Source organism: Caretta caretta, chromosome 3 (genome assembly GCF_965140235.1).
Source record: "Caretta caretta isolate rCarCar2 chromosome 3, rCarCar1.hap1, whole genome shotgun sequence".
NCBI classification, from domain to species: Eukaryota; Metazoa; Chordata; order Testudines; family Cheloniidae; genus Caretta; species Caretta caretta.
Genome location: NC_134208.1, coordinates 195,782,790 through 195,807,946, shown reverse-complemented (window position 1 = coordinate 195,807,946; position 25,157 = coordinate 195,782,790). Strand labels below are relative to the sequence as shown.

The following is a 25,157-nucleotide window of genomic DNA, read 5'->3' as shown; positions in this document are numbered from 1 at the left end:
GCCTCTGCCCTTGGTGCAGAGGAGTGTGTCAGAAGCAGGAGAGTGGCTGGAGTACATTGTGCTCTGGCTATCCTCAGTTGGCATATAGTCCCTTGTGGACTTTAACCTGATGGTGCAAATTAGAGCAGCCTCCAAGCTGCTCTAACCTGTCCTTGGGGGAGAGTATCAGGGAGTAATAACTGGTTCTCATCTTGCGTTTTTATGTCCACTGCTCTGTGTAACTATGTGGTGGAGGGGAGCCATCCTTAGTAGGCACTCCCTGAAGCTTGGACCATAACTCAAGCTCCTCTTCTGCTCTCCCTGGGGCTCCCACAGCCAAACAGACTATCAGAAATGGAACAGCCAAATGCTAGTCTCTTCCCTGCTGTGCAATGCAGCAGTTGGACAGACAGGGAACGGCAGAGCAGCTGCAACATGGCAAGGGCCATGTTGGAAATGTAAATGAAATGGTAATAAGGATTACAAAACCTGAAGGGATAGTATTTTTTTTAAAAAGCACCACACCTGTCCTTTAAAAATACAAAAATTTGTCGTGGTTTAACAATTTTTTCTACACAAAAAGTTGACGCTGAAAGTGGCTATACATCAAATGCATAGAGTAAATTGGAATGTGTATTCTCTGATTTTTCAGTTGCAATAATCTTAGGTGTTTGTTATAATGGTGGTAGGTCAATATTCAGAGAAATGTGGGGTTTTGTTGTGTTTTGCCCCTCAATAGGCTTTTCACTGAAGGTAAAGCTGTCAGGCTCACTCACTCCAGCACCTTTTAAAGGATGGCCTAAAAATGTCCCAGCTTCTGTAGGAAGGCAAAAGATATGTTAGAGGAGGCACTCCACTGCCTCACTAGCCCACAGAAATCATCAGAAAACCTTTTGGTCAACTGTTAATGAGAAGAGAATGGAGTTACTGGGAGAAAGGCCAAGATGTAGAGCAGTGATATAGGTTAACTTTTTATAGAAGAGCTAAAAATAGAAAATTGGGCTAATGATTATATAAAAATACACTAAATAATCGGGGGGGGGGGAATAATATAGGCAAAGTTCATATTTTGAAATGATTGTGTGGAAAAATTCACGTTGCATCCCCTTCACCCCTCCATGATATTTATCTATTTAGATTGAAGCTCTTCAGCTAAATAGGGATCTCTTATTTGTAACATGCCTAGTGCACATTTGGATGCTACTCAAATCTCTAATAATGAATACTCTTTGCAAAGCACACAGTATTTGGAAGTATTATGGAAAGAGTAAGTGTTGCATAGCAGGTGCTCATATTTATACTATTAGCCTGTTAGACTATAAACTAAGCATGTTTGCCCCAGGTCAGTACTTTGATGGAGACCTGATAAATACCTAGATGATGTAGGAAATAGATCTATTCCCTGTGAATTGGTATTGAACCAGTCCCTTTTGTCAGGGGGAACGTTGCTGTTTCCAGCTCTGTATTTTAGAGGACATTCAAAACCAACATCTTGACCACTTGTGTTCAGTAAAGATCTGACGGTACTTACCATACGAATGAGGGGCATTAACGCGCACCCTAACTAAACATCACTTGGAATACTTGCTGCATATTTTTACTACCGATATTCACCTTGCAGTTTCAGCTAGCTATTGTAATAACTTCTTGTGTCAAACCTATCGCAGTGCTGCCAGTGGTGGGTATGTCACTTACCTACCCCTCAGTTGTGATTCTTAGAGTTGTAAAGAGCTTTGTGATCCTCTAACAAAAGTTGTTATGTAAAAGTGGATTATCATTTTATTTGAATGCTACTTTGAAACCTATGTATAGTTTCTCATTTGTCACACTCATCAGATTTTTTTCTTTATTTTTGGAACAAGCAGTTAAAGAAAACTTGAAATACGTTTCTTTGGTGTTTGTTTGTTTGTTAGACAACGTTGCTAAGCCGTTTGGAGCGAATGTTTGAAGTTTGCTTTCCTTCCATACCTGTTCTTGAAACAGAAGAAGAGATAATTTCCTTGAGCCTTTTTCTGGAAGCAAGCAACAAACAGATGAGAACAGGGGAGACTTCGGCAAACAGTGGGTAAGAAACACTAATATGGCAAACTTAAAGAAAATCAAGTGAATAAAGCTGCTTTTAGTAAGCCCAGGTCTTTACGCAGATTATAACTTAAAAACATGTAGTGATGTATGTCAAATTCTAATGTTTCTGTAAGTGTTTTTAGAAATTATAGGGTAAAAGTTAATCATTGTAGTTCAGTATGTCTGTTTCAGTGACCACATGTACTGGTAGTATTTCATGTAATTGGTGGTTTCTCCTCTACTTTTAAGTGATGTCTAAATGAGATAGTTAATTAGGATGTAGCTTATTACTTACACTTGTTACAAATTGCTGTATTAATTCATGCGTTGATGAAGTCTAAGTAGGCCCTGTTCTGTCTGCTGTGGGCAACATTTTCCAATTATAAGTCTGAATAATAATTGTTCTGAGAACACTATAGCAATTTTAGTTCCCCTGAGTACTAGTGTTTGGGCACAAGTTTAATTGGAATTTATAATGTCAGTCACATTAATAATTAGAATGTGTCTAAAGCTGCTGAGTCATATGATTCTTCCTGTTGATGATTTGATTTATCATGGGCTGTTTAGGGAACTTATGGAAGTGTGGACAGAGCTGCAGGATATCCATGATTCGTATGGATTGAGATATCAGTGGGGTGGCTCCCACAGCAACAAAAAGCTTTTATGCTCCTTGGGAATCGACACAAGAAATATTGTGAGTTTATCTATAAAACTTTTAACTGTTTCTTTAGGTGAGCTGTAGTAAATTTAGTTCTGCATGCCTATGTTTCTTTCTGAATGATCACCTCTTCATAGAAGACCTACATTAAAATGAGTTTTCGTGTCAGTATACTTTAGTACTACAGCTTCAAATTTACTACAGGCAAATTTATATTTCCAGTATAAACTTGTTAAAAGAAAATGAAAACCTTGTTTGGTTATAAATTCATATGGTCTATGCTCTGATATGAATCTCATAAATATAACCCTAATCCATTGACCCATATTTTAAAAGATATTAATTTTATTTATGATTAAGACAGAATGGGAGAACTGCTTAAGTCATCCATCTTTTTTTATCAGCTCTTTACAGGCAACAAGAAGCAGCCTGTTATTGTACCCATGTATGCAGCAGGACTGGTAAGTACCATAGTATGCTTCCCACAAAAACTGTGTATATTCCATAAAAGTATAATCAAATATATAAAGTGCCATTAAGCACCAAACAAGCTGAAAGAGATTTTTGTAGTGTGCTCAAACACTTGTTGGGCATCAATAGAGTTGTTAGGGAGAGAAGCTTGCAAAACATGTAAATAACTTGCTTTATTTGTTTAGTAAATTATGCTGAATGATCCAATCTCATTTTGGTGAGAAGAAAAGATTATAATGCAATATGTTAAGGTGTGTATAGGCTGAATAATGACTTTTAGCTTAATCCCATTTTAATATTTAGTGAAAATCCATGAGATTAGAATACAGCTTTTAAAATATTCAAGAAAAAACCTCAGTAAAGAAGTTTAAACTGGCAAGGTTAAATCCTCAGTTAGGAAATGGCAATGTGAACATAGGAATTGCCAAAGTGGATCAGAGCATAGGTCCATAAAGTCCAGTGTACTGTTTCTGACTGTAACTAGTACTAGATGCTGCTGAGGTAAATTCAAGAAAACCCATTGTAGACAATTATATTACTAAGCAAAGTTTCTTCCCCTATCCCCATCAAACATTATTCTTCTTGCTCATGTAACCATTACTCTGATCCCTAGTACATAAGTCTGAGTACATGATCACATGCTGTTTCTCAAATACAATATTTTTTCAACATTCTTAGATACATGTGTATCTTCTTGTATTGCTATGCACTATTCCATGTCTGCCAGTCAATGAAAGTCCTGTATGTACAAGATCTGCAGCGATTGAGTCAAGGGCTCCTATGAATTTCTGCCTCGTTCAAGGAACACATACAAAGTGGGCATCAGGCCATGTGTCCTTATAGGATGTGCTCCACGGACATCATAGACTGCCTTTGCTCTGAAAGTTGCTTTAAAAAAATAGCAACAGTACGTGAAGGAGGTTTTTCCCTTCAGTGTCCTTTGAAATCTAAAGTAAAGTTGTGTGATGATCTTATCCATTTTCATTTAAGAATTGCAGTAATTTCTCCATGTTGTCCTGTCTGGCATCTCATACACCTGGCAATATCTGTAATAAGACAAACATTGACAGACCAAGAATCATAATTTTTCTGATCAGAGTTTTAAAAGCTTTTTCTGTTTATGGGAATTTTATTTTTTTTAAATGTTGATATGTAGTCTCCTTATAGAAGAAATTACAACTGTCTGATACATATTATGCTTACTGTTACTTACCAGGAAACATTTTAATATAAAGATTCACAACAGTTCCTTCAGACTTGGATTTGTCAAGCCTATTTGTGCACTGCTTTGTACCAGGATATGCCTACTGTAGACTATAGAGGGAGTTTTAAATCTCTTATTAATGAGCAGTGGCTTATCTTGTGTATATTTAGGAGCGGGACCATCTATTGTACCGGTAAGGTGTGTACTTGGCCAATAATATGCACAGTATTAGTCACCCATCACAGCAGCTCATGCCTCATAGTAATCTTTATGAAATTCTTGTTGAAAATAACATCATAGAAGCCACTCTCCTAAATTTTATTTATATATAATATACATGCACACGTGTGCACATAAATGAGTTAGTTGCTAAATATAAATAAGCAGTATGCAGATGGACTTTTAATGCAAAATGACTTAGTACCTCCTCCTACCCCACAGCTTCAGATGTTCCCTCCATTCTGAAACTAAATCTAGTTTCTTTGCTGATCCAGTGAGTTTGGGTCCTGAACATTAATTTCCTAGAACCACTTGACCATTGGACAAGCTAATTTTGGTGGCTAACTTACACAATTTCAACGATATGTGGAACAAAACCATGGTTTAGACATGCTTCTGTGAGAACAGAAGTCTTTTGTATGTCTGAATGCAAATTATGCCTGTGACTACACCAATTTTTCTCACTTATGTGCAAAAGAGCTTGAGAGTTCAAAGCCTACTCAGATCATTGTGCTAGGCCTTGAGCACTTGATTCAGAATGAAAAGCACTGTTTCATTGACCTCTCTGAGATTTTAAAACGGATTTACATCCTTGGCAGTAGTAATAGCAAATCACACTGAAAATAAGGTATTGGAGACAAAATCATGTTACAAAATGACTCAATTCTTATAAATAACCAATTTGTTTTGGGTGGTTAAATGGAGTAAATACTACTATATTCCTTTCTCCTGTGCCACTTGATCCTTGTGATAGTCCACTTACAGCAGGGAGGGAAAATGTCATTTGATCATGGAACAATATCTTCTAACTTGTGTAATATTACTGATAGTAATAAGACTCAGTTAAAGGGTTTGGGTCTCCATCGTTTACTGTAAAATGGTCCCTATGATCCACTAAATAGAGCCGAATGAGGTCTTAAAACATTGAATATGAAAATAATCCTAGAAACAATGTTTGGGAGCCACCTATTTCAGAATATTACTATTTAGTACCATATTTTCTGTCTTTCAATGTCTGTGTAGTTCTTGGCATGTATGTACACATGACTCTTATTTTTTTAGGGTATGTTAGAGCCTACCAAGGAACCTCTGAAACCAATATCTGCTGCAGAAAAAATAGCTTCCATAGGACAGACTACCCCTGTATCACCAGAGATGAGCACATGTACATCTGATCAGTTCCAGGTAAAAAACTGGAAAGCAGGGTGCCTGATCTAGCTTTATAATACTACAGTTCTGGGTTCCAGGGCCAAAGGAATCTGAACATATAAAGGAGTTTTCTCTGCATCACAGAAAATCCCACCCTTGGATCCACCCCATGTGTGTCTGGAAGGAGTCCCGAAGCTGTCTCTGGCTGCCATCCACTAACAGGGAGACCTGCATTTGCTAAGAGCCCTGATGACCTCTAATGCCTCTAATGATTAGCTGCTTTCTAACAACTGACTGTGAATGAGCTGCTGTTGTGATTGTGAAGTGTGCCATAGCAGCTGGCCCTCTTCTGGCTAATGTTTTTCATTCAAAGTTCTCTCTGGGTTTCTTGTACTTTCCCTATCCTTAGTGCCCTTTTCTTTTTGTTTTCATATTTTCTTTATGGAGCAACTTTTACCTGTCTGACAGAAATTTCTTAAACTTTCTAAAGCATAGTTTTAAACATGTGCTTGTTGCACTGTTTTTCCTTTCTCTCTTTCCCTTTTTTTTATCTTACAGAATACATAGGAAGCAGATTGGCCAGTAAAAGAAATACCCTGAGTGTAGTCATAAAATGTCCATTACTGGCATGTGTGACTGTCTCCAACATCTGTCAGTGGAACATTCTGGAGCATCTGAGTCAGTGGGACATACTGAGGCATCTAAATCATGAACATGTCACCTCAGTTTTGCTCAGCACAGATTCAGAGAATGAGGTTCAATCCAAACATCCCTCAGAGTTCAGATCAAGTAAATTAAACCCCTCAGCTCCTTTGATCATGCATCAGGCCCGTGACTTCTGATTGAAAAAACATCTGTAATTCTAGTTCCAGTTGTTCTGGTGCTTAGTCAAGCCACTGGATCGAGCACTTCACGTCTTATTGATCTCCATTAGCTGCTTGTTCTACCTTGTTGACTTAGGAATAACACAGAACTATCATGTCCTGCTGGTGGTGAACGTATTTTTTGCTGTTGACTCCATTCAGAACAGTCAGTACCGTGGGTGCTCCAAGTGCATCTGTGTTTATGCTTATATCTAGTTATCTCTGTCTTTCTATTCAGCACCATCAGTATCGATACTGGCCAGATTTGACTCTTGTTTCAGCAATCAGTTCATCCCCCATCTAGGTTTGTTTGCAAGTCCTATGGCAAGACTCAGCACCTCCGTTCCCCACTCTCTTCTCCTTCCCTTGACTCCCCTCTTTAAAAAAAAAAAAAGTTGTCGTCTAGGGATCTATCTACATTCCTCCCCAGTTTGATCGAGTATCTTCTACTTTGTATTATGGACATCTGTTGACTACTTTGGTGGAGTCTGAAGTTGTTATCCTCATCTCAGCATTCAGGATAACTTTGTGCTTTCTTAGTTGCTTAAAGAAATACCTGGTGAAGTATGATCTTCAAGAATAGAGACCTGCTGTGAACTAGATCTTTAGAGAGAAAATTACCAGGTATTCTTTTTTGAAGGTATTTATCACAGCAGATCCACACATACACCTCTTCCCCATTGTGTTGGAGGTAAAATGTAATGACAGAATATATTTTATGCCTTTAGCTATTAGCTGGCATTCTGCTTTGATTAAACTCAATGAGATGAGCTCTTAAAAGGTCCTGTTAATTGCATGAAGGGCCACTAGAACTGCTAGTGATGACAGATGCACGCTGCCCTGCTATTGGCCACTGGCCAAAGACAGCTATGGAACCCCCTTCAGTACATGTGAATGATCCAAGAATGAGATCTAAGAACAAGAATTACAGGTAAGAAATTTCTTTGAGTAAGCGATGGTAGGGCACTGGATAATTAAATTCCATAAAGTGTAATAAAGTAGCTCTGAAGTACTGTTCTAGAAAGGAAGGCAGTATTTGAAAAAACAAAGCAAGAACTCTTATATAGTAAATTTTTTCCAGTGAATACTTTTGTTTATGATCTGATGTATGAATTGTACACAGTTGTATAGTAAGTCTTTTCTTCCAGTTTTCCAAAAGTCTTGTTTACAGTGCTGTTTGTGGCAACATTTAAAAGTTGCCATTATATTTGTATTGCCAGCTTGTTTTGCAACTTTAAGACAGCAAGAATTCTTTCTGTTCAGACTTAATCTCTTAAGCGGGTTATTTGTATGGGGACAAATGTTTAAATCTTAAACAGTATCTTTTGAATTAAAAAAGCTCCCACACAGTGAAACAGCAATAAACTATATTTATAGTGCTCTAGAATGTAATTGAAAAACTGTTCATTTGTTAAACCAGAAAGCTAAATATTGCACAATAAAACTAGGTTTTTCAATTTCCTCTTCCTCACTTCCTTAGCAAACCTAAGGATAATTCTCTGACAATTGCACCTACTCAGTTGTATCTTTAAACCCCAACCTACAGTCCTAATCTAAGGCTGAAAAAAGCCTACCCCTATAATCAGATTTCTCATACTTTTTGTTGGCACTTCTCATTAGAGTAAAAACATACTGTTGGGGAAAATGGGGCCCCAGCACAGACCTGTCAGGGCTATGGGAGAGGCGCCTATCCCATGGCCCGAGCCCTGGAGCTGCCGCAGCAGGGAGAGGTGTCCCTCCCCCGCAGCCCAGGTGCTGCTGCAGGGGGAGAGAGCTGGGGGGAGTCCTCTCTCACCGCCGTAGCGCCAGGGCAGCCTGCACCCCAAAGCCCACCCCCCGCCCCAGCCGGAGCTCTCATCTCCTCTCCCCCCCGCACCCTAACTCTCTGCCCCAGCCCAGAACCCCCTCCCACACTCTGAACCCCTTGGCCCCACCCTCACCACATGAATTTTGACTCATCACCTCTATATGGGTGCAAATAACAAAATTCATGTGGTGAGGGTGGGAAAAATTAGAGGGAACACTGGTCCTGAATCTAAATACTTTAACAGAGACTTCCAAACTGTTTCCAGGGTGATTGTGTGACTAAATGGGGTCTGGTAGGAAACCATTAATCCATGTTTTCACTTGTGATTAAAGCCTGGATTTGAGCTCATTTCTCTCAGTGGAAGAATGAGTTTCAGTCATGAGTATTTTTAGTGAAAGTCGTGGACAGGTCATGGGGCCGTGATTTTTTTTGTTTTTTGCCTGTTATCTATCCATGACTTTTACTAAAAATACTCATGATTAAATCATAGCCTTACTCATAATATACTGGGCATGACTGTCATAACTGTACCAGCTGCAGGTTCTGCATCGGCACCATTATTTTTCTTTGCCACTAATAGGAGTATTTTCAAATGCTAGTATTTTCACTGAGAGTGAATAAAAATGAGATGTGATTAAATCCTTAGACATCAGGTTGTGAGGGACTGCTTAAAGCATACTTATCAGTACTGTAAACATTGCAAAGGCATTAGGAAGAAAAGATTTCTCCAGGTAAAGCTTTTATGATAAGTAAATACAGAACTTCCATTCACTTCCTATTTTTTGGTTTCCAGTAATATTTTTCAAGAAGCTAGAGGCTTCTTAAAATTTACCTTTATTGTATGGAGCTGGTACTGACCCTCTACTTTGTGAAATTGCACAACCTTTCAACATTAAGTTGTTCCAACTTTAGAGAGCCCCCTTCTTACTGAAATAGTCAGAATGTGTCGTAAACTTTACTTGCAGGTTCTTATAGGTTAACTCCAGTAAGACATTCCATATTGATTACCAAAAGTTACAGCTGTTCCTCCTAACTCAAGTATAATGAAACAAACAAAATACAACGTACCAAACTTGCATAGTTCAGGCAGATCCTTCCCATTGTTTCTAAAAGCTAATTTCACTGGGGAGCAGAAATGTAACAAGCAAGGGCTACCTATACCAAGTATTTGTAATGCTGCTCCTGTGGATGTCCTCAGAATACAAACCATTTACAAGTTACACTACAAGTTGCCACTAGTTACCAGGAAGCTGACTATATCCTTCCTTTCCCCCCCTTACTTGTTCATACTATGTGATCTCTGCATCTTGCTTAACTTACTTAGGTGTGCAGAAGGATTGAACAAAAGGAAATGGAAAGCTAAGGATACTCTCCCAGGAGGAGACACATTTTCTATTTTGAGTCTTGCTCCTGGATTTTGTGCGTGTGTGTAAGTTCTGGCACCCCGTCTCTTTGTCGTCAGACAGAAAGTTTGGGACTTAGCTTCGCCTTTATTGGTCAGGATAATATATCACAGGGTCGTTGTAGGCAGTCTTTCCTTTTCAGGGTGTAGTATACTCCCCGGGTGTGCTGGGGGGAACCTCTGTCTAGAAAGGAAACATGGGTTCCTTCACGGTGAGTAACTTTCATTTTTGGATATAATCATGCCAAAGCATACAGAAGTGCAGAACATTCTCTTCATATTTAAAATAAAGAGCCACCTAAGCTAAACTGTGTGTTCACAACCTTTCATGCACAAAGACTGCACTGTGTCCAGTTGGAGTAGCAATTTCTTAAATTTTAACGCTGTATTAATGTTTTTGTTTTTGTCGCCAGAATTTAGTTAATTTAAGAAAAACCTGTTGGGGCTAGGGAGAGTATCTGATCTGTTTGATTCATAATTGAACCAGACTTTGAGGTAGACTTCAGATTTTTTTATAAGTGTATTTAGAAAATTTGCAGCTCACAACATCTGAAGGTAAAAATATTTGTCTTATGTTCAATTGTCCCCTTAATATTTAGGTGCAAAAAAATATTTGTGTGAAACATTTTACATTGTTATAACCTGAACTGACTATAAAATCTGATTTCTGACTTTTCAACTCTAGGAATCTCTACCACCTGTCCAGTTTGACTGGAGTAGCAGTGGCCTTACTAACCCTTTAGATGGTACGTCTCTCCGTAGAGCCTCTAGCACCAGAGCTAGAGTTAAGAAAGCTACAAAGTTCAGACAAACATCTCTCTGCTGATTTTTTTTTCTAATATATATTATTTCTTACTCTTAACTTTGGAAATTCAGGCTTTCTTTCTGGTTAGATCTGCCACAAATAAAGCAATCTATAATCTTAAAACACTAAGAACTAGGTAATATTTTATTTTCCTGCATTTATGCTGAACACACAGTGGCAAAATATTTTCATATTATAATGAAGATCTGAATAGTTTAGGATTTTGGATTGACATGTTTTACTTCTAAACATGTATTTTTCCCAATACACAATTATCTGTTTAGACTCCCTTATGAATGGCAAAATTAAGTGAATAGTGGCTACTTCAAAGCACAATTGTTTAACCAAAAACTGTTTGCAAAAGAGATTTCTTAACCTGGAAGTTTTCAGATTACAAGTATTTTATATATTAAAATGGAAAATGTATAACTTAATGTGTAATCACTTTTGCTTAAACTCAGAATCTAAAGATGTTAAATTATTAAAGAGGTAGCTACATACTTTAACAAACATAGTCGTCTACATAGTTAAAAATTCACGTAAAAGAATTTTATATAATTTTTTTAATGGGGAAGTGAGTTGTCACACTAACTGTGTACCTTAAATGTAAGCTGGAGGAGAAGGAAAAGTAACAAGTTTAATAAACTTGTTGGGTGGCAGGTTAGAAACCTGTAAAGAACATGAGGTTTCTGCTAGCAACAATTATTTCCTAATGCACGAGTTGCTAAAAAATGAGCTAAAATAAATTACATCTGTTACTACACCAGTGCTATCTAGTAGTGTTGTTCCCAGGATCTGTGGAAAGTAACAGCGTGGATATCAGTACCATGGTGATGAAGGAAAGCCTGGATGGGCCCTTTTGCTGTTGTCCGGTGTCTTATTACTTCAGTCAAATCATCCTGCTTTCTTTTAACAAGCAATTTCTTCAAAATGTATCCTGTTTGATTTCTGCTTCAGTGTTAAAGGGGAACAGTGTAACTTACCACTTCAGAAGCTGGATGTAATCATGGCATTCATTATGATGTATTTACATTGTTTTAAGCTGATATTGACAGTTCATAACATAAAACTAGCTAATACAACTTGTCCAGTTTTCAATCCTGTGCTTTAATTGGAGGGTCAGTTACATCTTCATGCTTGAAGAATGGTTTGTTTTCTTTGACATTTAAACCATTCTCCTCCTCCAACAGATTGGCCTAAGAATTGTTTCCCTTTAATTGGGCAGATCTCTCTTGCTGGTTCTACTCCATTTCTAGACTGAAATAAATCTATCTTTCTTTCTACTTACAAAGTTACTAGTGTTGAATTATTTGCTGCATTGTACATGAGAAAATGTACATTGAATTAAGTTGTTAACCTCTTTAGAAGTTACAAACTAATATTGTAAGCCTTGTTTTATGTCCATTTTTAAATTGTGTAATGAGTACTAATTATAACTTGCATGTTCAAGTGTGTGTCTTACCCCTTTTTACACACAAACCCCTCCCTTGGCTTACCTCCTATATGGCTGCCTACCAACATGGTCACTGAATTTCAAGCTAGTGGAGGTTCCACTCTTCTGAACCTTGATTTCTTTGGGCCCGTGGATGACAGTAGCTCTAGCAGCGCGACCACAATGCCAGGTCAGCGGAGCGTCAAACCCACAAACACGGTCTGAAACAGTTTACTAAAAGCATGAGCACTTCATTTGACTTTCCTATAAACAAGGATCTTCCATACTGTATTTCTCAAAAATGTCTTTCTAGTACCTTTTTTAAAATCTGTATGCGGTTCTCTGACATTTGTATTACGTGCTAAGTATTAAAAAGGTACTGTCAGCTCTCTACTAATGCACATTTAAGGCGTGAATGGGTCTTACATTCTTAAACATCAGATATGTAAAACTTTCCCACTGTTTCAAATGACAAATTTTGAAAGCTAGCTTGTCAGAATAATTCATGTAAAGCAGTTAGAACAAAATATAAATACTGTATAGTATAAAAAGGTGAGACACCTTCCCTCTTTTCAAACAAAAGACTATTGCAATACAGTTGATTATTGAAATTAATATAGGTATGTGTATATATAGTAACTTGCTGAATGTGTGAACTATATATTTAAGTATTGAGAGATTGGGCATAGCTAACACACGTGGCTATCTAAAAATTGTAATTTTGTTCTTTGACAGTTAGTACTAATGCCATGATAAAATAAGTGTTTTTAATATTCGTAGTTGAAAACAAGCAGTTCCATGTTTCTAGGACGCTGAAAGCTCAACAAATATTAGATCATTGACTATAAAAGAAAAGCAGTTTCAGCCATGCTTTATGGTTCATTCTCTTGATAAGGGACAAAAGTACGTGTCACTTTCTACTTTGAATAAAATGGGAAAACAATTGAATTCATATTTGTATCATGGTTACATTTTGTTTAATGTGGTTTTGACATGCTTTAAATATTTTTGTGAGCTTGTGAAAACCTATGTCTAGGATTTTAAGTTTTTTATGCTTGAAATTTATATTTAAATTCCTGCAAAATGCATTTATTTCTTCATTTTGTGACCATTGCTGTATTTCACTTTAAATTAAGGAACAACTTCCCTCTATTCTGAATTTTTTGGTTTTTAACTTTACTCTTAATTGCACTCAAATTCACTCCAACCCCCACTCCAGGAGCCAAATAATATAAGCGTTGTGCAGAGGTGTTGGAATAATGTGATGATGGGTTTGCCATAGAGGTGCTGGGAGCCAAAATAGAGAAATTTAGGGCATGCTTTGTCATTTGCATAATTCCTTCAGAGAGATTTTTATAATAGCTAAATTTAAATCCATCAATTAAATCCATAAATATCACCAGTAGATATTTTAGAAGATGAATGGTAATATACATTCTCATTATCCTGCTGTTGTGGACACTTGAAGTGATTACTACAGTGATGCTTTGGTGGCATTTTATTGCTTTTTGGGTTTTGGTTGGGTTTTTTTGTTTACAAATGTATCAAGCAACTGCAGGTATTACCACCTTCCCTGGTATGCTATATCGCCATTGTCTGCAGTATTTTCCTGACTTGTTTCTGGGAAAGTCATTTGTTTCCTAGCTTACAGCTCTGTGTATGTTTTGTGTTTAACTTTGTTTAGGAGCTGTATGTAGAATTTGGTTGGCTAACGTTTCTCAAATAATCTCATTAAGGTTTTGTAGTGCTGCCCACAACCATTCTCTGATCATTTAGAAGGAATATAGAAGATGCAAGTTTTTATTTTAAAAAAATCCATTTGACTTATTTTTGAGACAAGTAGCCAATTATTTGTTTAAAAAAACAAAATTGATGTCAGCAGTCGAAGATTACTTCAGCACTTTTTGGTGATTAAATATAGCCTAGACTCCCCTCAGTGTTGTCTCATCTGTATCCAAAATAACTTTATCGATAAAGTGAATGTTAACACTAAATTAAGGGGACTACCATGTCTAATTTATACATCTGTTATGCTGTATATACAGCACTTTTCTTCATTGTGCTATGCAAACACATAATTCAGTAGGAGCTACCAAGTAGCACAATCAATTGAGCAGTAACTGCAAAAATTGTACTGTGATGCAAGTGAATGCAATAATACTTGTTTTTTAGTTGATAAATGATATAACTTGTTAGTTGCAACCTTCTATATATGTCACAGAGCTGCATACCAAAGGGCTCGCTCTGATCACATTTTTAAAAAAAAATTGTAGCTTTACTATTTACACCTTAATGGGATCTCAAAAGCTTTTGCAAGTCACTCCCCCTACTAGAAGTGGACATTCAATGGAGTTGGGTGTTTTCTGATCATTTCTGAGTTCTGTAAACATCTGATACTGTTTAAAATGCATAGTATACTGGTCTCAAACTTGGCGCATTTTCCTATGTTGTATGTAAATCTGGCTAAGACCTCACTTTATGAGAATTTGGAAAAACAAGTACATGTTGACTAGTTTCTTTCTAGTGAACAAGTATCAAAGGCAAACACTTCCCTCCACCCCCCTCTTTGGTTTAACCAAGGGATTATCAGTTTCAATTACTTTGTCATCAGTTTAATTTATTAAGCACATCTCAAGACTGTTTAGTTTATTCCAGTGATTGATATGCCAGCCACTTCCTGGCCATTAATGACCCAGCAGTGAGGAGTTTATGCAAGATGCAATTGAGGGCAGTTAATCTCATCCACTTGCACCGAGGTTATGGCTGTTAGTTACAAAATGGAATTGGAGGAGTAACAGGCATAGCTGGGTTTTAACTGGTGAGGTTTTGAAGTTTGGTGAGTGTAGAGCATTTCTAAACCATGCCCAGACATTAGCTAATATCTAACATTGCAATCAGTTTATAACGGTTAATATTTTTAGATTGTTTATAGAGTTGTCAATTAATCACAGTTAACTCATGCGATTAACAAAAAAATTTAATCTCGATTAAAAACATTAATTTCAATTAATTGCACTTATAACAATAGAATACCAATTGAAATTTATTAGATATTTTTGGATATTTTTCAACATTTTCAATATTGATTTCAGTTGCAACACAGAATACAAAGTGCACAGTGCTCACTTTATATTATTTTTTTATTACAAATATATGCGCTGTAAAAATGATAAACAAAATAAATAGTATTTTTTCAGTTCACCTCATACAAGTACTGAAGTGCAATCTCTTTATTGTGAAAGAGAAACTTACAAATGCAGATTTTTTCTGGTTAGATAACTGCACTCAAAAACAAAACAGTGTAAAACTTTAGAGCCTGCACATCCACTCAGTCCTACTTCTTGTTCTGCCAATCGCTAAGACAAACAAGTTTGTTTACATTGACCAGAGATAATGCTGCCTGCTTCTTATTTACAATGTCACCTGAAAGTGAGAACAGGCATCCGCAGGGCACTTTTGTAACCAGCAAGGTATTTACATGCCAGATATGCTAAATATTCGTATGCCCCTTCATGCTTTGGCCACCATTGCAAAGGACATGCTTCCATGCTGATGATGCTCGTTAAAAAAATAATGCATCAATTAAATTTGTGACTGTACTCCTTGGGGGAGAATTGTATGTCTCCTGCTCTGTTTTACCCGCATTCTGCATATATTTCATGTTATAGCTGTTGCAGATGACAACCCAGCACATGTTCGTTTTAAGAATACTTTCACAGCAGATTTGACAAAACGCAAAGAAGGTATCGATGTGAGATTTCTAAATATAACTACAGCACTCGACACAAGGTTTAAGAATCTGAAGTGCCGTTCAAAATCTGAGAGAGACAAGGTGGGAGCATGCTTTTAGAAGTCTTTAAAAGAGCAACACTCCAATGCGGAAACTACAGAACCCAAACAAAAAATCAACCTTCTGCTGGTGGCATCTGACTCAGATGATGAAAATGAACATGCGTCAGTCCGCGCTGCTTTGGACCGTTATCAAGCAGAACCCATCATCAGCATGGAAGCATGTCCTCTGGAATGGTGGTTGAAGCATGAAGGGACATATGAATCTTTAGCGCATCTGGCACGTAAATATCTTGCATTGCCAGCTACAACGGTGCCATGCGAACGCCTATTCTCGCTTTCAGGTGACATTGTAAACAAGAAGCAGGCAGCATTATTTCCTGCAAATTGTAACCAGCCTTGTTTGTTGAGTGATTGGCTGACCAAGAAGTAGGACTGAGTGGATTGTAGGCTCTAAAGTTTAACACTGTTTTGTTTTTGAATGCAGGGTTTTTTGTACATAATTCTACATTTGTAAGTTCAACTTTCATGATAAAGAGATTGCACTACAGTACTTGTGTGAGGTGAATTGAAAAAAAAAATTTTTTTACAGTTCAAATATTTGTAATAAAAAATAAATGTAAAGTGAACACTGTTTTTGCCCAAATCTGTGCTGGGGTTTTTTGTATTTTGTTACTGCATTTCATAGAAGGCTTGTTTGTATTTTTATTCTTTGGGATTAATGGCTTGCTATTAGAATCTAAAATTCATTCAAGGGACAATGTCAAAACAGGTATGGCTTAAGATGATAAAAGATGAAAAATTAAGACTGAAGAATCCAGTTACTTCAATAATTGGTGCGCTGTAAACATGAGAGAGAGGAGAAAATACAATGGGTCAAGGATTTAGGTATAATTATAAATCTATGCTACTTTACAATTTGTACTGTAGACGCAGTGAAGTGGAGTTAAGAATGATTGATCTTCCTCACTTCCATCAATTTTCAGCCAAGCTCTTATTACTTAATATGGTTTCATGTGTTTTAATAATGTTTGTGCAATACACTACATAATATCTTATTTGAAGCCCACTGATTTATTGTCACTATGAAACATTCATTTTTAAAACTCGATTTTGTATTTTTTCTAATTCTAAATGGTAGCTAAGATGACATGTTCCAATCAATCACTTGTTAAATTATTTTTAATAAAAACTAGTTAAGTGAAAATGAATAAATGTTAAATATTACACCTATAAAAATGTTAGCTGTGCGAGATGCACTCTAATGGGCAAACCAGATCTTAATGTTGATTACCCACAGGCTGAGACCTTGTATGCCAAATGTAAGTCCACTTGTATATACATTTTTCTAGTGCAGTTGTAAGCCACTGAAAGGGGTTAAGGAGAGGTGTGGAAACATTGACAAGTTCTGTCATGTTCTCTTACAGTATTTTGTTGACATTTTTAAATTACTCAGATGTTTACAGAAAATGAAGCCTTTAGCATCTTGGTCTGACTAATTATGACGTATTTGCATCCCACCATCACTGATTATTATTTTATACTATAAGGTGTGGATCCAGAGTTGTATGAGTTGACAACTTCAAAACTGGAAACCTCCAATGCAAGCAGCAAAGTGACCGATGCATTCGCAAGGCTCATGTCCACAGTAGAGAAGGCAAGCACATCTACAAGGTAAATCATGGTGACCAGTCAAGAACTTTGAAAATTAAGGATTGGTCAGTGGCTGAGAAATGAGTGGCCGTGCCTTTAGATTCTAAGTCCTTGAATGACTCACATTTTATGTTAGTAAATACATTAATGAAGATTAGTCCACATCACAACATCATCACAGATTTCCCCCTATTTTGATGATGATGTAATCAAATCAGGAGACTCGTTAAAAAGAGTTAGTGTGTGCATATTAATTTTCTCTATCAGAATTTAATTATTTGTAAAGATACCAAGCAAGGCCGGACCAGAAAAGGAGAATCTCTCAGGAAAATCATTGGCTGCTAAAAATGAGAGGATAAAGTGAGTCCTGACAGAAAGTTAACTATAGCGCTTACTAGTTAGGTTTCACATTGATTTAGACAAGTCGGCTCTAACAGGTCATTGTGGGAGAAGCTCATTTTTGTTGTGCTTACTCTACTTAATCCACAATGTGGAGAGTTGTACTTGCTTTCTAGCTAGGGAAGTTGTCAAGCGAGAGAAGTGGGTGCAAGGGGACAAACTGCACATTAAAAACCAGCTTTATCTGTGGAACACTCCACAGCAACTGCCAAAAGCGGTGTATTTAGGAATAAGCATGTACTTCACGGTATGCATGTGCTTCATGGACATTGCTTTTTCTTTATGCACAACCTAAATCAGAACCTTTCAATTACATATGTATCCCTGAAGACTTGTGTATCACATTAGAGCAGAACAAGCAGTCCTTATTCATAAGAACTAGTTCACATTTTCATGGCTTATTCAGTGATTGTGTATCCTAGCGCTGTCCAGAGATATCCCATTGCTATCTAAAATTCAAATTAAACCAGTGGTTCTCAAACTATGAGGGGCCTTCCCAAGGGAGGCACAGGAATGGTCAAGGGACGCGTGAGCTGTATGCGGATGTGTGGGTTTTTTTGGTTTGTTTTTTTTTTGTTTTTTTAAGAGCTCAGTCTGTCAGCCCTGGATGGCTGGGGCTTATGCAGAAGGGCCGTGCACACTCAAGAGCTGGGATAAAGGGGACAGCCAAAGCCCCATCACCCCGGCTCAGGATCTCCTCACTGCCCCCAATCCCCTCACTGGGAGGAGGCTTGGACTTTCCCTCTACCCAATCCCTCACCAGGAGACAGCTCAGTCTCTCCTCTCCCTCCCACCCCAGTCCCTCACCAAGAGGCAGCCTGGGCTCCAGGTGGCAGCCCCAGGGGGGCAGCAGCAGTGCAGAAGTAAGGGTGGCAATGGGGTGCTAAGTCTGCTGTGAAAAGTGATGACCTATAACTTTTCACATTGCCACCTTACTTCTTGCTGCTTCTGGTGTTTGCTGCCTTCAGTGCTGGGCGTCCAGCCAGCTGCTGCTGCTCCACTCTGCCTTCAGAGCTGGGTGGTAGTGGTCTATGTACTTGGGGGGAAGCGTAAACGACCACAGACACAAAGGGGGACCCAATCAAGTAAGCTTGAGAAGCACTGTGTTAAACATATTAAGTTTAAAAAGGCAGTAACACATACTAAGTAAGCAACATTCTGAATAACTTTTTCTACTAATTTATATTATTTGCAAAGAAAAGAACTTTTATTCTGTGCTTCCACTTAATATGACATTTATTGTAGAATTATGCTATGATATGAATGGTATTGCAGTTTAATACTTTATGATGATTATGTTTAGACTAGGGTTTTTTAAACACCAAATGCTAGATGTTGAAAGCACTCGCTACAGAGTGTTTTTTCTGAGTCTGTGGAATATGTTTTTATTGTTTCCCCACAGTGTGAAAATACCAGAAGCTGATGTTCAAAAAGAACTTACAGCAGTGGTAGGCAACCTGCGGCCCGTCAGGATAATCCGCTGGCAGGCTGCCAGACAGTTTGTTTACATTTGCACGGCTGCCTACAGCTCCCAATAGCCGCAGTTCGCCGTTCCCAGCCAATGGGAGCTGCGGGAAGTAGCAGAGGCTGCAGGGATGTGCTGGCCGCCACTACTCGCAGCTCCCATTGGCCGGGAATGGCGAACCACAGCCACTGGGAGCTGCAGGCAGCTGTGCAAATGTAAACAAACTGTCTCGTGGATTACCCTGACGGGCCACAGGTTGCCCACCACTGACTTATAGTGACAGTGATCAGAGTAGCAGCCGTGTTAGTCTGTATCTGCAAAAAGAAAAGGAGTACTTGTGGCACCTTAGAGACTAACAAATTTATTTGAGCATAAACTCACGAAAGCTTATGCTCAAATAAATTTTTTAGTCTCTAAGGTGCCACAAGTCCTCCTTTTCTTTTACTGACAGTGATGAAATTTCAACTGCAAACCATTAGGGGGAGCCCTAAACCTCAGAGCTGTCTTGGTTTATCTGATTTCAGCTTCACTGTTTAACAGTACTATATATAGCAGGACTGAAAATCTAGCATCTTCTTGGAAATACAGTAACTTTTTTTGAAAATTTACCTCAAAACGGTCTGAAGGCACTGAACAGAAAAGTAAAATTTTTAGTCTTCACATGTAAGAGAACAATGCTCACTTCATTATAACTGTAGAGTGGTTTTACAAATATTTTAATAAAAGCAGCTGAAAACTCACAGAAAAGCTTGCAAACTCCAAGGTACATGTAGTGCTCAGAAATGTCTTTGTTTACTCTAGTAAGTCTCTCTCTCTAGATTTGTATTTGTTTGCCTGGCAGGCTTTTAAAAATGTCAGTTCAGTTTTTACAAAGTGGTAGAAAGTCTTTTATTCAAACGAATTGTCTGTCGGCATACTACATTGTAATATTTGATTGTGGGTTTTTGGGTTCTGCATCTAAAGTATGGTTGGAACTTTGCAAGCAAACAGGTCACCCCAAGTAGTAGCCTCCTGATTTTTAAGCATAGATAGAGACTAAAAAGGGACATCAGAGTGCAAAAAAATGGAGTAGCATGGCCGTGCAGTAGCTTTAATAATACCCACTTTGCTTTAGCATTATTTTGTAGATTGTTTCAAGTTTTTGAAGGGGGGGATTGATAATGTGGGAAAAGCAAGGAAACAAAGGTGGTGGAAGTAATTTTGGAGGCAAGAAGGTGAAGACGAGGACATGGGAGGATGTATATGAAAAGGATGAGGATAAAGATGAGGAAAAGTAGAGGTATATGAAGAGGCATAGGCAGAGGGGAATGAGGTAGGCCAGCTACAGGTAAGGGGTTGTGATTTAAATGGAAGTTAGTATCAAATCCAAATATTGATTATGGTGACATGAGGAGGTTATAACTTCTGGTCTGGTGTTTGGGGTTTTTTATGGCATGCCACAGAAGCTGCATGTGCTGATCCAACCAACATACGTTGCGAGTAACTTAGGGCTGCTGGAGTTTGATGCCCCAGATTGGTATATGTGGTGGAGAGTAAGGTGTGGGTTGGCAGGCCCTCCCTTTATCCTGTTCCCTGGCTCCTGGTGCTGGTGGCTATGAGAGGAAGCTTCAGGAGCTTGTGGAGGAAAAAAAAGGGACCTTAGATTGTGGTTAATCCTGAGTTCACGGATGAAGGCTGGTTTGGAACAGGTGGGACCTGAAGTTTCCCGTCTTAATTTAATTTTGCAACTGAAATTCAACTATTAAATCTGAATTTAATAATTAGCAGAGATCAGCTGCTAGTTTTTTTTAAAAAATTAATCCCATCCCCTCTGAAAAAGAAACATTCTGAATATCCTTTTTCTTCTGAAATTTGTTTGAACCCAAGATCTGTGGGGGAACAAGTGAGATGGGTAAACTGAAGGTTTAGAAACGTGTTGTGGAAATGTCAAGTGACTTCCTCAAGGCACCCTCATTTGTGTGAAATAGCACTATTTTCATCCACAGCCCAGTTGCTCACAATTATACAGTTACTTCCTCAAAAGGGGGGTGGGGGGAATTGACAAAATAGTTCCTTACGTATTGGTATATTAAACTTGAAGATAAACAAGCTAAAATGGAGAGTCCTACAGAAAAAGGACTTGGTAAAATATTCTGGGTTATTATTGGGTGCAGCCACTAATTATGTAGCTGGATTGCATCTAGCAGGCCTCCAAGCCTCCTTTCAGATGTTCCTGGTTTGGACTGAAAGATTTCTCTGTATGTTAATAATAGTACTCCTGCTATCTTACCCGGAGGCTAAAGTTACAATTATTTCTCACATAAAGTGAACAATCCCATGATGGTGCATCGGAACTTGCAAAAAAATTTAACATCTGAGTGTTGCAAGTAGGCAGGATATAATTTGTATCCCTTTACAGAAGTGGTCTTACCTCAATCAGTGGCTCTTTCTCCAGGACTGTCAAGTAATGGATTGATGCATTTCTCTTTCTCCTCTTAACAGGAAGCCTAAAAAGGAAGAACATCTTAGTGAAGAGGCTGCCAAGGTGATTTCTAGCCTTCCTGACTTAACTTTCATGCATGCCAAGGTGTTGATGTTCCCAGCCACATTAACACCTTCAACACGCTGCCAAGAAAAGGTAGACTAAGTGATGTGAATTGGACACTTTCTATTGATTTTTTTTTTTTCCCTCTGGGTCATAAAAAGCAATGTTGCTTTAATTAAAAACTTCAAGTTCAGATGATTTGTTGGTAAGCAGCACTAGAAAGGTATACATAGTAATGTATATTTATTTACATACTGGAATCTAAATTTATATTAGAAAAAAGTGTAAATAATTGGGGGTGAATCTTTTTGAAGATTTATTCTTTTTGTTGTGCTGGGATGTATACATTTCTGTCTTTGTGAAATACACTGGTGTCCTTCTTACAAAACTTTAAAAATTAAAAAAAAAAAAATCCAATCTTCACTCTCTGTGAAATCCCCTTTCAGTGTTTTCAGATTGTATCAAGTGTCTTATTTCTTTTCTGCATACATTAAAATATTTCATTTTAACTGAAAAAGTCTAAAAGGTCACATGGTTTTTTGTTTGGGGTTTTTTTGTGGGGGTTTTTCAACCATTTCTTTAAAACAGGCAGTTCCTTCTGTTTGATCAACCTAAATTTTTTTATTTGTTTTTTTCTCTCTTCAAACTTTAATAATATGGCTAAAACACTATATAGCCTTTTGAAAGGTATATTGTCAGTACCTTTTTGTGTTAAATTATGGATCACTGTCTACATTTAATCAGTTTGATTTGGAAAAGAAGGACCAAAACTATGAATGTCTTACAATGAGATTTACCTGTTACGGTTTTTGTTTGTTGTACCACTATTCCTGCGTTTGATTTTGCACAGTGTAAAATGACATAATCACAGATTGCTATGGTTTAGGCTGTATATACAGTAAAAACTGTGGGTTGTAAATGTTGGGGAAATTCCTATGGAAAAATAAAGCTACGTAGACGAACCTCTAACAAGGCTAATGTGCATGCCCAAGGCCTTTTGACATGTAAGTGTGTAAATTTCCTTTTAGCTTACACAAAATAAAATCATTTAAAAGATGTGTATAGTCTGAGATCTTTTTATGCAGAGTTTGTCACATATGCTTGCTTGTTTTTTACAACGCTAAGGGACAATTAAATATGCTGTACTAGGAGAGCATGCAATAAAACTCCCCTCTGGGCTGTACCAGGCCCACAGCACACTTTCTTGGGACCTACACAAGGAAAAGCGAGGCATGGTTTCATTGTGTCCAGCCTCTGAATTGAGTCAGTTATTTTCTTCTGGCAGAAACTTGCTCTCTGTTAGGGCTTTGTGGCATGAAACAAATTAGTGAGTCTGATTACAACATGACCTCTTCATAGTATATTGGCAATGCTGAACAGGTAGGGGAAGCCAACTATACCAGCCAACTTCCGAACAACAATTAAAAATGCTAGTGTCGTACTTCCTTAATTTCTGTGACACACAAACGTTCAATGTCATTGTCCTGTTGTAGCTCTTACAAGAATTATATCTTCGGTGGAGAGGTGAGAGAAGGGAGGTTGTCTGTTCCAGCCCCCATTGATTTCAATGGAATTGGATAGGGCTCAGTGAGCTAGCACATCCTTCAACTGAGAGATCCACCAGGGATGTTAACTGTCCACATCTAACATGTAATCTCAGGTCTTCACTTAGCTATTTATATACCAATATTAACTACCGATTCATCAGTGAATATTCAGCTCTGAGAAATCTCCAACAAATGTGCCTCTTCTTCCTGTGCCTCATTGTCCAACTGTCTGAAATTTTGGTCATAACCGTATAAATTCATTCTGCTGTCGTTGGCCAATAGCAAAATCCTGGAATACATCTTCACAAAATTCAGCCTGTTAAATCTAAATCAGCGGTTCTCAAACTGTGGGTCAAGATCCCAAAGTGGATCGCAATCATGTTATAATTGGGTCGCCAGGGCTGGCGTTAGACTTTCTGGTGCCCGGGGCTTAAGCCGATGCCTGAGGGTGGCAGGACTCAGATTACATGCTCCCCCGCCCAGGGCTGAAGCCCTTTGGCTTTGCCCCACCACCACCACCACCACCACCAAGGGTGGCGAGGCTCAGGCTTTGGCTTGGCCCCCCTCCTCCTCACCCAGGGAGGTGGGGCTTGGGCTTTGGCCCCCAGCGACCCTCCTGGGCTCCTCCTGGGCTCCGGTAGTAACTTTTATTGTCAGAAGGGGGTCACGGTGCAATAAAGTTTGAGAATCGCTGATCTAAATGTTCCTATTTTGTAAAGTGTTCCAAAAAAATTCACCTGAGTTCTACCCCTTGTAATGTGGAAGTTCCAGTTAGTTGGTGATGGCCACTCAAGGCTTAATTATTAGCCGCACAGCTGCAGTAAAATAAGTTTGCAAAGCCTAAACTTCTCCTCTGCTCTCTGACTAGTGCTCCAGTGCATAGTATCATCAGGTAAAGCGACATCCCCGCGTAGCTGAAAGGATTGATGTGAAAGCCATCTGCTTTATTGCCTGAAAAACCTCTTTAAATTGTTTCTTCCAAATAATCTTCATTGCAGCATTGTCTTATATATACACTTCATCTCAGTACTAGATTTTGATTCATTCTGAGGTTTAAGTTGTTGTTTTTGCAACATTTACTTAATATAACATTCAGTTCTAACAGTGGACTGCTGTATTGAAAATCAGTGCATTTGTTTTTATAACTACAAATGTGTCCATTAGAGCCAGACTAGTGTGATATAGTTGGAGTAGAGAGCTAGAGCTATTGTCTGAGGAGAATATGTTTGGGAGCTGACTCATGATCCTAGGCTGAGGGCTAGTGGACTAAGCTGTTAGAGAGAGGTGGGGGTGGGAATGCCAGCTGCAAGTTGATCTTCAGTCTTCTCACAATTGCCTCCAGTGGCAGCTGCCCGTTTTGTCTTCCAAGCTCAAAGTGCAGGACTGGTGGCCCTGGCAGAAAGAGGGGGAGGGAGACAATGGGGGAAGGGAATGTCTGTTGTAACTGATGCTTTAATCCTGGACTTCATGTAAAACCTGCTTGCTAGTTGGTTTTTGCACGAAATTTTACATTGCTGAAATGTATAAAATGCCTATCTAAATTTATCGATTTAAGTGGTCAGTATCTGAGATGTTTGTTGCTTGCTTTAAAAACAAGCCACAAAAACAAAACCACATTTCCCCTTCATATTAATCCTTTCTTTCTTTCTTTGCAATTATCTTGCCTCTGGCTAGTAGAGTGGACAGTGTTCCCTGCAGCTGTCCTTTTTACTGTGTACAGGTCTATA

The 25,157-nt window shown here is 38.3% G+C and overlaps 1 protein-coding gene across 6 annotated transcripts in view; it reads left to right on the top strand.

Moving 5' to 3' along the window:
* Window positions 1-22,939, top strand: part of AFTPH (aftiphilin) — a 60,384-nt gene extending 37,445 nt beyond the window's left edge. For 4 of the 6 annotated variants that reach the window (XM_048842675.2, XM_048842674.2, XM_075127215.1 and 1 more), the window contains 8 exons: window positions 1,893-2,044; window positions 2,611-2,737; window positions 3,106-3,162; window positions 5,658-5,780; window positions 10,502-10,562; window positions 12,160-12,243; window positions 17,393-17,516; window positions 21,841-22,939. In XM_048842675.2, the coding sequence (XP_048698632.2) occupies window positions 1,893-2,044; window positions 2,611-2,737; window positions 3,106-3,162; window positions 5,658-5,780; window positions 10,502-10,562; window positions 12,160-12,243; window positions 17,393-17,516; window positions 21,841-21,985 (873 nt within the window). In that variant the 3' untranslated portion in view covers window positions 21,986-22,939. The remainder of the gene's footprint in view (window positions 1-1,892; window positions 2,045-2,610; window positions 2,738-3,105; window positions 3,163-5,657; window positions 5,781-10,501; window positions 10,563-12,159; window positions 12,244-17,392; window positions 17,517-21,840) is intronic. The other 2 variants (XM_048842676.2, XR_007355595.2) reach the window with 2 other exon arrangements.
* The last annotated feature ends 2,218 nt before the right edge of the window (window positions 22,940-25,157 follow it).